Below are 14,751 nucleotides of genomic sequence, written 5' to 3' on the forward strand. Positions count from 1 at the left end.
AACTTTCAAAATGAACTATTAGAAGAATATTCACTTTATGGAGTGAGAATTTTTTTATGAGAAACATCAAGGGAGTATATTCCACTAAAGAAACAGGGACAACCTTAGGACAAAAGAAACAGGAACAACCTAAGGGCCAGGGTAGAGAGCATCCCCCAAAAAAACTACACCAAAAGAATCTGCCAGTCCCTAATAATACACCACCTTGCGAATCATATTTTAACACCAGTCGATGAATAATGAAACTGAAGAAATAGGCAGTCCACATCGACTTAGGCAAGTTGGACCAGGTATTTTGCAATGAGTCCATAGTCTTATTTATCCAGCAGACAGCAGTTTATATTACTAGTATCTATGATATTGGGTTTAATAAATTTTATCACAAAAATAACGATGGTCATGTCAAAAGAAAATCTAGGAAGTAAACCACATTCAACATATGCATTATAAGGTTTGTACTATTAAATTAATATCTTTCGGCTGTACCGGAATAGCTCCTTGATTATAAGATTTGGCTGATAACTTTTCTTAAAATATAATGATGAGTATTCCAGCCAAAGGATTTATCCAACAATGAATTGATTGTCCCATTTATCAAGAAACGGAAAAGACCATACCCGATGGGCTTGTTAAATGTATAAAGTTGTTGACACCTTAGTTAAATTATACAATTAATAGTAGAAAAGCTCAGTCAAACGAACCCCAACATTGTCTTGAAATTTCTTTGGCCCATAGAAAGACTAGCATCAAAATGGAAAATGAGGCAAAGAGCTCATGTCCACACATGTAACTCTTTTGCAACTGAATTCGTACGCAAGAAGAGCTATAATATAAGGTAAGTTCAAATTTCTCATGACAAACCTATTTATTACATTAAAAGGTATTGTTTATAATGTAGCCATAAAAACTATTTAAATCAATAATTAAGTTGTTTGTCCTTCCAAACTAAGTCATAAATCTTGTTACTGGTATTTATATTTATATTGGAGTTAGTTGATGTGTATATATTTATAAAAGGTACCTGAGGTATCGATGGATATTTCATCTTTCACTCGTACAGAGTTTTATGAGTTTTGTTTCATAAAAGGCACATGCCACCAGATTATAAAGCAAAATACATCTTGATAATGCTACAAAAATGCAAAGTATTTAGTGATAAAGTTAACGCTTTGAAAAAATCAGTCAACTAATTTTCTTTGAAAAATGTATAACATGTTCACATTGTTATATTAACCAGTTGATCTCTTCAAGGTTGATGGTGTTCAAGTTAAGATTAAACAGAATTAGATCGCATCAATCTTCTAATAGAAATCACAGTGCATTCTTTTATCTCACATGAGGAAAAATACAATAGCTAATCTAAAATAGAGCATGTGTATCATTCTCCTAGATGCAAAGCAATTAACGCCTACAAGTATAAAGGATGTGAAGTGAAATTATATGGTAGACAAACTAACAAAGCGAATGCTAGAAAAACGATGGCGAAGCTCTACAGGTTCTGCCAGTTAAAAAAAGGAAAAAAGAACGTCTAGAAAATTACTCTATCAGTCCATGCTAGACAGATTTCTAGATGTTATCTCCACTAGTTCTATCCTCGGTAAGGTTATCCATAATGCTAAAAAGGAAAAATCTTTCTGGTATACATCTACCATGAGTAATTGCACATCTTTCCTAACAATCGTGTTATAAGTTTCCTGAAACTTGTATATTATACAGAAACTGATCTGGACTATAATTCCAAATATGATTTGAGATCGCTCCTCTAAAATTTTTCCAGTAAGAAATCAGGAACACAGTAACGAAATAGCATGAAAAATCAGAGCACATGAAGTTTTACAATGCAAATCACCACACACTGTACCTCTCGCAGACCAGAGAACTTCTCGTCTGTAACATCATTAAAGACCTTTGACCGGTTAGTTTTTCCACTTCTTTAAGTTGGTGATGACAATATGAAAACTGAAGTGCGACTAATCCGCATAGTCGATAAAGTTACCATCGTACCTGAGGAAGGAAGCGGAGGTTCCAGGAGGAGTTTCAACAACTTTATCTTGAAGAGTAAAGGAGAAGATCGAGATCGCCATCTTCGTTGGCCATAGCTTGCGGCTCTTGCTCGTCTGTTGGAAATTGGAATGCAGAATCGCTCGGAATGCCATGGACGGGAAATTAAAGTTTTGGAGGGAACGGCGAATATAGGTCCGCAACGTCTCGTCTCTTTAAATATAATAAGGAGAAGAAAGGCTTAAATCAACATTTTAGCTTCATGTCATTGATTATTATTATTATTATTATTCTTTTAAATGAAGTAATATTCTTCCAATTTAAAAAAATATTTGAACTTTAAAACACGTTTTGAAAATATTTAAATCTTTATCTGTATGCATTTTTTTTTTTTTTGTGAAAACATATTTAGGTTACCTAATAAAAATTTAATAAAAAATAAATGAAAAAAAATCAAATTTGAGATATTACCATTTGTATTAGAACCGGTCATGGGGTGGTGTGGCAATGAGGGCCCATAAGGAGGAAATGAATATTTTTTTTCATTTTAAAAGGGTAAGCCCAAATTTGAGATATTACGATTTGTACGAGAACTAGTCACTGCGTGATGCCCCTAAGAGGGTGGAACTTGAGGTGGTGTGGCCCCTAAGAGGGTGGAACTTGAGGTGGTGTGGCGAGGGTCCTAAGGAGAGTGGAACTTACAAATGGTATTAGAGCCGGTCACTAGTGGTGTGGCAATGAGGACCCTTAAGGAGGGTGGAACTTGAGATATTACAAATGATATCAGAGTCAGTCATCGAGCGGTGTAGCAAAGGATCCTAAGAGGGTGAAACTTGGCTATTACAAATAGTATCAGAGCCACGACTTGATGGTGTGGGGTATCAAAGCCAGTCACGGGGTGGTATGGCAGTGAGGACCCCTAAGGAGGGTGAAATTTAGCTATTACAAACAGTATTAAAGCTAGTCACGGAGTGGTGTAGCAATGAGGGCCCAAGGGTGAAACTTGAGATATTACAAATGAGTGCCCCTAAGGAGGGTGGAACTGGAGCTATTACAAATGGTTTCAGAGCCAGTCATTAAGTAGAATGTGTGGCAATGAGGACGGAATATAAGATAATAAGATCGCACATCAAACAGAAGGGAAGAACAAAATACATTAATTATGAGTTTGATTTTTGAACTACCAACCCTCCTTGGGCGAGCCTTAGAAAGACAATAGAAAGGAAGGAAAAAACAGAGGTGCATAAAACAACAAGCATGCCTGTAAAGATAAGGCGGCTCAGGCCATGTGATACAACACATGGCAGTGTGTTGTAGCCTACTGTTTTGAAGTGAGAAGCAAAAAGAATGCAATGAATATTGAATTTTGATTATTTCCCCTTCCAATCATATTTTATGAGATGCATGTTTACAGCCAATATAACCAAACACCACCACCGCCGCCGCCGCCGACGCCGCCACCACCACCACCACCACCACCCAGGTGAAGAGGGAATCCAACAGTTCCTACTTATTTACATAATATCCTAAAACTTGGAACTGACACAAAAAGTAGTTCAAAAACTCCCTCTACCTTGTTTTCCTGAAAATCTGGCCAATTGCTCCCACCCCCTATGAAAGAGAGCACAATAAACAACACAATGGTCAAAATATGAATGTACAACTCCAAAAGCAAAGGAAAAGAAGAACTGCTCTCTCTTGACGCCCGCTGCCAAAACTATTGCAGACAAACACAATCCGTTGGCCCGAGTATTCCATGTTAATAGTATACACAAGTTGTGGTTAGTCCCAAGAACTCATGACAAATCGAAAGATCCCTGCCCCTCGTTGATCGCATAGATTAGTTTCTTGTACATTATTTCCTGTTCACATACAACACCAATCATTCATTCACAAACCACGTTGGAGTAAACTACGCTTTAAAACGTTCTCATCGTCAATTAAAGTAGTACCTTGGTTGAATACGGAGGAAGCTTAAGGTAATTGGCGCACGTCATAACACTAGGCAAATCGTCATCTGCTGATTCGGAAGCCCCTACCCCGCTGGTGGCTGCATTAGTCGCTGTTGACGAGTGCTGCAAAGATAAAAGTGAATAAAAGCTAAGACTCGTTGATTCAACGTTGAACAAGTAAAGCAAATTCATCATTACGAGCTTCTAAAACACACACAAGCCACAACCAAGCCAACAGTGTTCAGAAACTTGAAAGACATTTCTGTGAATATAATATCAAGTATAAACTATTCCTTCATACAAACCTTTCTCACAATAGTCAATTTTGGGTTCAACACTGCAAGGCCTCCTGGTGGAAGTCTAGGTGCACCTGTTACAAACTGGCAGAAAGCTCGCTGCTGCTCTGGTGTGAATTCGCCCATAATCTCGAGAAACTAAGAACGCCATAACAGAATATATGAGCACCACGCATCAATAAATCATGCTATTCTGAAGTTATGGAAAAAAGAACTCACATTGACTATTGCAGGACTCTTGGCGGTGTATCCGTGATCGAATTTAATATGATCGGCAAGAGTGTCAGCCTAAAAAAAACACGACCTAATATTACTATTGTTTTGATAAGGCAATTTACAACAAAATAACCTAAGAACTCCAAAACCAGTTTTTTAGTAGTAGGTCGGTCTAACATGAAAATTTTGCAGTTTACCTTCCACAATTCTCTACGACCACATAGCAAATGGTCCAACTCGTGGGGAATAAATATGCGTAATGCCGATATGTCAAAAACCTGTATTTCAAACATCAAGAATCAAAAATAGGGAAAGGACGAAGACAACACATGCACATTTAAAGATGGGGGAAAAGAAAAAATATGCAGAAGCTGTAGTTTATATATTAATATGCAAGTTCAGAACTCCCAATTCCCGTTGATCAATGATTAAAAACATTGAGCGTCCATCACTGGTTTGAATCCCGCACCCAAGTTGCTTTGTCAAAAACATAATAAAAAGCTATATCGAGACCAATAATAAAGCATATCAAGACCAATGTCACAAATTACAAATGATAAATAACGACAATATTTTTCCCAGTGAATACAGTACCATAGGCAACAAAAGAGCGCTCGAAGCCTATATTCAGAAAGCTAAAAATTAGAATTAGTATATGAACATAGATCAATAAATCATAAGGGGAGACGCGATTGATTAATCAGTGGAAGGTTGGAAAAGCAATAAAAATTGACGCCAAGAAAGTTATAATGTCATACTATAGTCCACAAATGCACAAAGCATGCAATTCATCATCTATTTACTGTGGAATCCCCCAATTCGGTAGGTTTGTTGAGACCAATACGAGACTTCACAACATCGTAGTTTGAAGACTAGAGAGATATTTCTACCTCGGTAAGTGTCTTAAAGGTCGTTTAATAGCCCATCTTAATGGAACTTTACAATACCACATTAAAGAAAAAAATATCATTGGTAGAGTTACCTGATTGAATCCTGCAGTAAATGCTTCCATTTGTCGCATTATGCCAGTCTTAACAGTGGCATCTAATACAAGGGATATGTACTCCTCCAAGTTGTGAATATTAACCTGAAAATGTATCTAATGTTAAAAAGTCTATTTAACCATGACAATGGGAGATGGATAACTATAGTTTTTATAATATACAGTTTCATCTCCTGGCTTCAAAACATAGTCCGGATAACCAGGTAGTGTAAAATCCAAGGAGAGATCTTCTACTGCAACCCCGCGGAAGGACAAGTTGGAAATTGTATTTTCATTATCACCGTTCGTCGATTCTAAAAGATGTTTCCGACGAACAAGAGCCTGCAATTCTTGTAAATTCTTCCCTAGCTCAGCGTCAAATGAGAGGACATCATGTAAATCAAGATCCTGAAAATTAAAATTTGCTTAAAATTAATAAATAAGCAAAATTTAAGAACGAAAAAAGAAAGGCATATCATGCAACTGACTTACTTGACCAAGAACAAGCTTATAAAATGCTGTTGAGAGTGGTAGATCCAATAGTCTTCCATCTTGCAGACCTTTCGCCATCGCACGACCAACAAGCCGGAAATATTCAATAACCTTCGAAAATTGGCTGCCCTCGGAAGAATTGGCATTTGGTGGCCAAGGTCGTGGGAATAACCCAAGAGGAGATTGGATGATATCAATATTGGCATCTTTAGCCTTTCCAAGCTGCTCATCTTCACTACTTTCGATCGACTCTTGTAAAGAATTAGACCTCCACATCCCAAGTCCAGCCCTCTGCAACTCATGACTTAAAAGTGTGTAGAATTCAAGGGTAGGACCTAATCCAGTTCCCACTTCGCCAAAATATTCTACTTCAAGGACGGCCTTTTGGCTAGAATACATCTCCATAACTTTTGCAGCAGAATCCAATATTCGATTACGTGAGACACGAACTTTTTGGCGCTGCAATCTTCCAACCCTTACCTCTCGCTCATTTACTGTTCCTTGACCATCAGCTCCTTGTTGCTGATGTAGCCGATATAATGCACGTGACAGCCCAAATGCAGTGGAATAGAAATACTGTCGCCGGGTCTCAAAAGGAAACAAGAATGGACATGCCTTAGTCAATTGGTAACACCACGAAGGGAGGCTCCCACTGCATAATGCAAGAGCATCCTGAATTTGTCGAGCCAATTTGGGAGTAAGCTTACTATTGATGAATTCCTCATGAGGAACCTTTCCACCAATTCCACCCAACTCATTAAGTGTAGAGATCTTTCCCTCTGCAAAATGATCAGAGACTATTTGTGCCCTTAAGCGTGGAGCAAGCTGATTCAATCCCTCGAGTACACGCAGTAAAGATAATATATCATATGTAGGATTAGATTTGTCCAAATCACATGGAAGTTTTCCTTGTAAAATACTGTCTAGAAGTGACATTTGATGGAACTGAGACTCTGAAATTGAACTGGAAGTTGATACACATTTGGTAGATTTAGATTTAGAGGAGCTTGATTCCCCAGCTAAAGCCCTCTCGCATTGATTATCTGACCTCTGATATGTGATGGTATATATATCACCCCATAAACCGCTCCCATCATTAGATAAGAAGTCACTGCCAGTACCAGCAAACCTCTCATCATCATCCTCGTTCAATACAAGCTGCCGTTGAACAGCTTGATATATTGTCAAATGTCTATCAAGCTGCTTCTCACCAGAAGAAAAGACTAATTTTGGGTCATCATTGGAGCCACCAAAGAGAGGACGTCCCTGTTGATCCCGACTTCCATGGAAAGCCCTGCCATTAGCTGATCCAAGCCCAGCCATAGCAGCAGCAGCAAATGACATACCTCCCCTTGAACCCCTGACTGCAGCTGCTCTACTGCCAGAGCCAAAAGCTGAATGAATCTGGCTATCACTTGTAGCTGGACCAGCATCACCATCTTCAACTGCGTCACCCAATTTGACATCATGCACCTTTTCAGGCATACAAACAGGAAGAGAGTCTTCCTGCAGCACCTGAATTGAAAGAACCAAGAAGCATGAAGAAAAATCAGTCAAGTAGATTAACATGCAGATCTCACCTCTCTGTGAAAAGCAATAAGATTATATGAAAGAAACTTTAAAAAAAAGTGGAACATATAAAGTGATTTCTTTGCAATGTCAATGAGAAGAAGACTTATATAAACGCATCAAGTTGTGGTAAAAAAGAAAAAGAATAAAATTGTATACATCATCTTGGTCATCATCTTCATCATCAGAAATATCATCATCCTCAATCACTAAAGAATCATCAATCTGGATGGAGGACAGGTCCAGTTCTTCATCCTACGAAGTAAAAGGAACATACCATCAAAATCAGATTATCAAATTGACATGTACTAAATCTTTGTAAATGGTCCTTTTTTTTCACTTTAAGTGTGAAGGAGGAAACGAAAAGGGGATACTCCTACACGCTAAAGCTAGAGTAGTGGTGATACATCTACACACCCATGATCTAAAGCATATCACTTCTTCTTATGCAAATCATAACGTATGAAGGTGTTTGCAGCAATAGAATGTAATCGTAAACTACATCTTGGCTGTAATTCCAAAATAGTATACTTTTTAATAGAAAAAACGAATCAACAGAAAGAAGACTGCTTCAGAACCCCATTTAAATTTGTCATCTACTCCTAGACTTACTATAGTATTGTGTCATCTTTGGATTATTGATTTATATTATTCCCCCGGTTGAGAAAAAAAAAATACCTCAGAAGTGGTCTCTCCATTTGCAGGCTTCATTTGGGCATCCTTGTTCACAGCTGATCTTCTACGGGTAGAATTTCTAGTTTGTAGGCCTCTCTTCTCCTCCCAAGCAGGCTTTAGAATAGCTTTCCCCTTCCCCTTTGAAGTGTTTTTCTCCTGTGAAGATTCCTTCCCTGCTCTTTCTCCAATAGCCATCGACCATCTGTGCCTAGTAGGGTAACGGCGAGTGGTTGAACTAGGAGTTGAAGCAACAGCTCCTGTAGGGGTTGTTCCTGAATCTGAGTTTGCAGCAGATGATGCTGAAGGTTTTTGACCAGATTCACTTCTCTGAACTCTAGGCCACAGAAATTCTTCGACAGCTGCTAAACTTGCCAATGGATCAATCAGAACAATATTTGATGAATAATCACGAAGTGATTTTTCTCCTTGTGCTCGACAAAGTCGTAACTTAAATGGCTGAGATAATACACTTAGCCCAGAGGAAAGACGTGCACTACCATTGGATGATCTAGAAGAATGGCTCAAGACAACGGGAAAACGCTCCAAAGAGGACAAAGCACTCTGTAGCTTTTGAACTAAGACTGTCATAGGAGCTACTGTCCCCACATTAATGCTTGTAGGAAGGGCAACAGAAATAAATGATTTAAATCTTTTAAGTACTTGTCGCCGAAGCTTTGGCAACTCAGCTTCCGAAATTCTTCCTTTAGAGAAGTATCCGCAAGAAAAGTAGTTAAGCAGAACTCCAACAACGCCACTACCAATAAATTCAAAAGTAGAAACACCATCATCTTTTCCCAATTCAATTAGCATTTCAGATATTACACCAGTTAAACACTCTTCCTTATTAGTAATAATATCATCTTGGCGAGACCCTGAAGCTTTTGACTTCCCTTTTGATTTAGTCTTCTGATCATCAATACCAGTACTCAACTTGACACACAGATTTTTCAGACGTAAGAGATCATCCGTAACTCCAACTTCAACATCTCCCGGATCTAAAGGGAAGTACTTGGTTTTAAAAGCATTGGCATACGCGCTCACAGCAGTTCGGAGATTAGAATTAACTGATGGAGCCTCCACCGAACCCTGTGGAACACCACTACCAGAAACAGGATTCTTGTTTTCATCCAGTGAACTTCCATCCGGATTCATATTTCCACTGCGCCTTCTATAACGCCGAGTGCGTGATGAAGTTCCAGATGCAGAGTTATTATTCTTCTCAACAGAAGCAGCTTGGGAAGCAGAATTTTGGTTATCGGCTAAGATAAGCTGGTCAACAGCATAAACAACACCCTCTCGAAGAAACATCTTGGAAAATGTTTCAGGAAGCTTTTCCATAAGAATCTCAGCAATTTGGAGAGCAGGAATCAATATGTGTGGATCTTTCCACGCCAAAACACCCGCTAGAAAACTAAATCAAGAAATGAAAAGTTCAGTGCCACAACAAAAGCAAGCATAGAAATCATGCGGACTGAAGTTAACTACCTTGCTATATTAGTCACATTCAATAGCGATTGTATCATCTCTGGAGTGCTGAAATACATCAATTTTCCAATTCCTGAGAGACATTTATGACGTACTGGACCATTCACACTGGACCCATAGATCTACTTGACCAAAGAGCACAATTTCAGTACTAACTGAACCAGAAAAGATCTCTAAGCCTCTAAAAAAAGTACAATACTCTATACAGACCTGTATTAAAATAGGAAGGAGATCCATTCCAAACTGATGTAGGAGCTCAGGCTGATCCTTTAAGAGTTTCTCACGAGCTGAAACCTCAGGGGCACCATCAGTTGGATCTTCATCTTTCACAGAACCACTAGTAGAAGGCTTCTTGACGACAGGTCCTTTCACAAACGAATTAAAGTTGGGCGGAAAAGTAATGGTTCCTTGAGGCAGAGGGGGTAGAAGCTCATTTGCCAAGTTGACTATCTCAAAAATCTGAACATTGAATAGTAATCAAACTGTTAGAGGACAGGAAAAGACGTTAAACTCTCGACAATTTCCTAAATAAGAAACATAATGACCTCCAATATGTATTAGAGTACAACAGATAACTGTTGACGAAAAACAGAAGATTATGGCAATGAACATTTTTTTTAGTCACCAAACTATTTCAAGGAAATAAAAAGAGATCTACATTCAACCACATTTATCAAGATCCTGGACTCTTATTTGACAACCCTTACCATACCAACTAGTTCATTTTCCTTCTTTTCTTTTTGAAAATGAACACCTTTTATCAAATAAAAAAAAAAGATGCAATAGAGGACAAGAAAGCACTCCAGTTGGCACAAATAATATGGATGTGGTTGAAGAAAATGAGGTAAAGGGATGTGCTACTCGTATTTCATCCAAAAAAAAAAAGTGGTTGAAGAAAATTCCTTATCCAGGATGGGAATATAATCTCTTTCTAGGAAGACGGATGGGCTACTCGTATTCACTTAAATTGACTTACCCAAGAAACCGAACTATTTTCAAGGAAAAAAAAAATTAGTAACTGAGGCTTGGAATTGAGAAAAAATTTAAAAGATAAAAAGATTGAAGAATATGAGGTAAAGGGATGTGCTAGTCACATCTCAAATGAGTATTAAACTTTTACGGTTAGAGTACAAATGAGACGAAAAACCCAAAGGAACGACAAGAGTTGTTGTCCCAAGGAAAATGATTACCAACTATCGAGTATGATGACCTAGAAAATTAGCAGAACCTACCTGCTCTTGTGGTCTATTTAATGCAGGCGAATTGGTAGACACACCAGAACCAGACAATATATCTTTAAGAATCCCACTGATCCCAAGAAGCAGCAAAGTTTTTGCACCTAAGGCAGACCCACTTGCACAAGTGGAAAGAAGTCGGATTAATCCCTGCATAATTGTGAAAATACAATCAGTACCCTCAATCATATAACCGTCAGAAGATGAAAGGGATATAGAACTTACAGTATAAGTTGCTGAGCTGAGACTTGACTGTCCACCTCCGGTGCTACTAGTGGAAATAAGTGAAGCAGCTTGCGTAACAAGTCCATGATTACATAGTTCATCTAATTTATCAGGAGATGATGCAAAGGCCTCGGCAATACGGGTCAAACAAACAGAAGCATGCTCCAACACCTACCAACAAGAAATTCAGATAGATACAGATGGATGAAGAAACAAGAAGACTATCTCACATTTGCTGACTATTTTTCCTTTAAAACTTAAAAGAACAAACAACCATGTCGTACTAAAGATAGGCCTAGCAACCAAAAATAACCTCCAAAATCTTCAAGGAGTGAAAGTCAATTGTCATAAATAGAAGAAAAATAAACAGCAAAAGGAACATTACAAATAGGTTTGATGGCAGAAACTCACAAAGTGTAACAACCCAAGTCCACCGCTAGCACATATTGTCTGCTTTGGGCTTTCTCTTTCGGGCTTCCCCTCGAGGTTTTTAAAACGCTTATGCTAGGGAGAGGTTTCCACGCCCATATAAAGGGTGTTCCGTTCTCCTCCCCAATCGATGTGGGATCTCACAATCCACCCCCTTCAAGGCCCAACGTCCTCCCTGGCACTCATTCCTTTCTCCAATCGATGTGGAACCCCACCAAATCCACCCCCCCTTTGGGGCCCAGCGTCCTTACTGGCACACCGCCTCGTGTCTACCCCCACTTCGGGGAACAGCCTCCTCGCTGGCACATCGCCCGGTGTCTAGCTCTGATACCATTTGTAATGGCCCAAGCCCACCGCTAGCAGATATTGTCCTCTTTGGGTTTTCCCTTTCGGGCTTCCCCTCAAGATTTTTAAAACGCATCTGCTAGGGAGAGGTTTTCACACCCTTGTAAAGGGTGTTCCATTCTCCTCCCCAACCAATGTGAGATCTCACACAAAGAGATGCAAAAATGAGCCAGACTTCGGAGAAACCCTCCAGGGAAAACCACTCTCATTCCACTATAACTAAATATACACCATAAAAAGCAACGATTCTATCTACCAAAGAAACCTCCAATCTCAGATTTGTTAGCAGAGACTGCAGCCACTTACCTTTGCATCATGATACTGAAGAAGGTTGGTTAGCAGGGGAACAGCTTCCATCACAAAGTCGGCTGCATCGGAAGGAAGCTTCTTGCACATATTAGCAGCAGTTGACAATGCGACTCGCTATGATACAATTTCAACAAAATTATAGTAGTTAACAAGTAAATATAATAACTCTGACAGTATCCAAAATCCACAAAGCAGTAGGATCTACTGCCATCAATTACCTGGACTCCTGTGGAGAAGAAATCTAAATATGAAAGCACAGCCATAAGAGCACCAGCACGCAGGCAGGCAGTAGGGTGTTCCTGGGATATCTTCTTCAAAGCTTGCAGTGACTGTTGATAGAAAAACATGAACTTACTACGATTAGTACCATCATCTCAGACTAGAGAAAACATGAACTTACGGAATTTTGATGCATAACATACAAGGTGCATGAAACCATCATACAAGCAAAGAATACATATAAGTTATTAAAAAGAGGGGGACAGAGAGACGAGACAAGACAAGACAAGACAAAACTGTATAATCTACAAGTCAACATCCAGTCACATTTCCTCATGATCACCAAACTGTACAAGACAAGTTCGACGGGGATTGCTACCAATTTCAATTTGTACTCCCATGTTTAACAAGGACTAAGACGAATGTAAAGAGCGAACCTGTTCAGCTAAGTCCATGTATTCTATAGTTAGCAATCTCGCACAGAAGCAGGAAACAGCACCATAATGAACGACAGCAGCACACGATGAAGGCAGGACATCACACAGATGGGTTAGAGCCCTGGCCGCTAGAAGCATTATATCCGGATTGCTTTCGTGATTAAGTAACCCGACAAGGACAGGGACAAAGGAATCTACAGAGAAAGTACTTAGAGATTCCTCGGTGCCGATTGAGAGCATCTCACAAAGTTGTGTCAATGCCTCAACTTGCCTCCCTTCTTCTCCATCGGCTCTCAACCCAGACAAGATCTTCTTAAGCCGTCCTCTCTGCTGTGAGGAAGAAGCCGATGCAATTGCAGAAGAAGGAAGTAAATCATCCAGTCCAGCACCGAGTTTCCTCAAAAGTCCTTGAAGGGCGCTACTTGCCGTGGATAAATTATGCTGCAAGACTCCCATCCCTCCTTCACTGTCGTTATCGTCATCCTCTCCACCGCCACTGCCTTCAATATTTAGCCCAAAGCTTTGCTCCGCATTTTTTTCTCTATCCCCAATTCTAACCTCATGTTCTTTCTCCTTCCCCTTATCCGAATTTTCTTTATCAGAGTTCTTCCCTCGACGGCGTGACCCCGATGATTCATTGGTGGAGTCCATTGGAGTACTGGTGGCAGACGGTTCTTGGGTTCGAGTAGAGCGAGAACGCGTTGAGATCGAAAGAGTAGGTGCAGCAAGATTCAATGAGGAAGTACCAGAGAGACGAGCGCGCTTGCTAGAACGAGTAGTAGGACCAGAAGACGAAGAAGAAGGGGCTGCTGAGGAGGCCTCCGCCCGCTTTCTGCTCCGAGTTTCCATACAAAAACCCAAACCCTCAAATCGACGAGTCGCTCGCCACCGAGCGCCGATCACCCAGTTCTTGATTCGAATTTATTATGCATCTGACTAGCACCAAATTAAAATTTCAAAAAATAAATTAACAGCGAACTAGCTGAAACCAGCTACCTCCTGACAGAAGCCCCCAATTCGAAAACCCTAGATTCCCCTTAACCCAATACAAATTAAGAATGTGGAATCCACACCCCCAGAAACAATAATTCACGAATTGCTCATAAACCCTTGAGAGCATAGAAAGTAAAGAAATCAAAAACCAAATTTCACCACCTAGAACACGGCGGCCATGGAAATGTCAAGGAGAAATCGGAGAAACGCCGGTGATTGGATTGAAGCCTTTCCCAGCGTTTGAAATCTGAGTTCAAGATTGAGAATTACATAACAAAGATGTCCCCTGAAGGAATGGAGAAGGGGGAAATTAATGGGCAAGCCCTAGGGGGACGAAGAAAACGTAGAACAGGAAACGGGAACTAATCTTCCTATTATAGTACAGTGTGCTTGCTTTGGAAAGTAATTTTCCTTTTCTTTTTCTTTTTATTTTCATGAAAAATATAATTTTTATTTATTTAATTTCTTGTAAGATGGTGACATAATGAGCTTAAACATTTTGTCTGCACGCCGGTGATGGTGACTTCCACTAGATTATACCACCTCCCACCGCCTTGCTCCGCCGCCGACGTCGGAAAACCCCTTCAAAACTGCCACCTGTATTTCCAAAATTATAAAAAAAATAAAAAAATCCCCAAACTTTCTTAATTATGTATTTAAACTTTAAAATATATATATTAAAATTCATGATATTTAAAGTTTATTGAAAAAAAAAATACGCTTATAATTACGAACATAATGAAAAATTACATTAAAGTGATAAAAATAAACTTCTAGTGCATTTTTGAACACGTCATGTACAACTATCTCACATGGTGTAGACGGTGAAGAACTGGAAATAAGTGAACGGTGAGTAAGTCTCTTATTAGTTTTTTTTTTTTTTTTTTTTTT

The 14,751-nt window shown here is 39.3% G+C and overlaps 1 protein-coding gene across 1 annotated transcript; it reads right to left on the reverse strand.

Moving 5' to 3' along the window:
- Nucleotides 1-3,349: 3,349 nt before the first annotated feature.
- On the reverse strand, nucleotides 3,350-14,235 carry LOC111451270 (E3 ubiquitin-protein ligase UPL3-like). Its single transcript, XM_023091622.1, has 17 exons — nucleotides 12,868-14,235; nucleotides 12,430-12,540; nucleotides 12,209-12,325; nucleotides 11,129-11,299; nucleotides 10,901-11,053; nucleotides 9,879-10,127; nucleotides 9,669-9,790; nucleotides 8,187-9,594; nucleotides 7,668-7,763; nucleotides 5,940-7,454; nucleotides 5,631-5,855; nucleotides 5,448-5,552; nucleotides 4,663-4,743; nucleotides 4,469-4,537; nucleotides 4,259-4,387; nucleotides 3,954-4,076; nucleotides 3,350-3,863 (listed from the first exon to the last, which is right to left on the reverse strand). Exons 1-17 carry the CDS (start codon nucleotides 13,714-13,716, stop codon nucleotides 3,798-3,800), a joined length of 5,589 nt encoding a protein of 1,862 aa, XP_022947390.1. The 5' UTR covers nucleotides 13,717-14,235; the 3' UTR covers nucleotides 3,350-3,797.
- Nucleotides 14,236-14,751: the final 516 nt, after the last annotated feature.

The sequence above is a fragment of the Cucurbita moschata genome, unplaced genomic scaffold (assembly GCF_002738365.1).
Source record: "Cucurbita moschata cultivar Rifu unplaced genomic scaffold, Cmos_1.0 Cmo_Scf00013, whole genome shotgun sequence".
Taxonomy (NCBI): domain Eukaryota; kingdom Viridiplantae; phylum Streptophyta; class Magnoliopsida; order Cucurbitales; family Cucurbitaceae; genus Cucurbita; species Cucurbita moschata.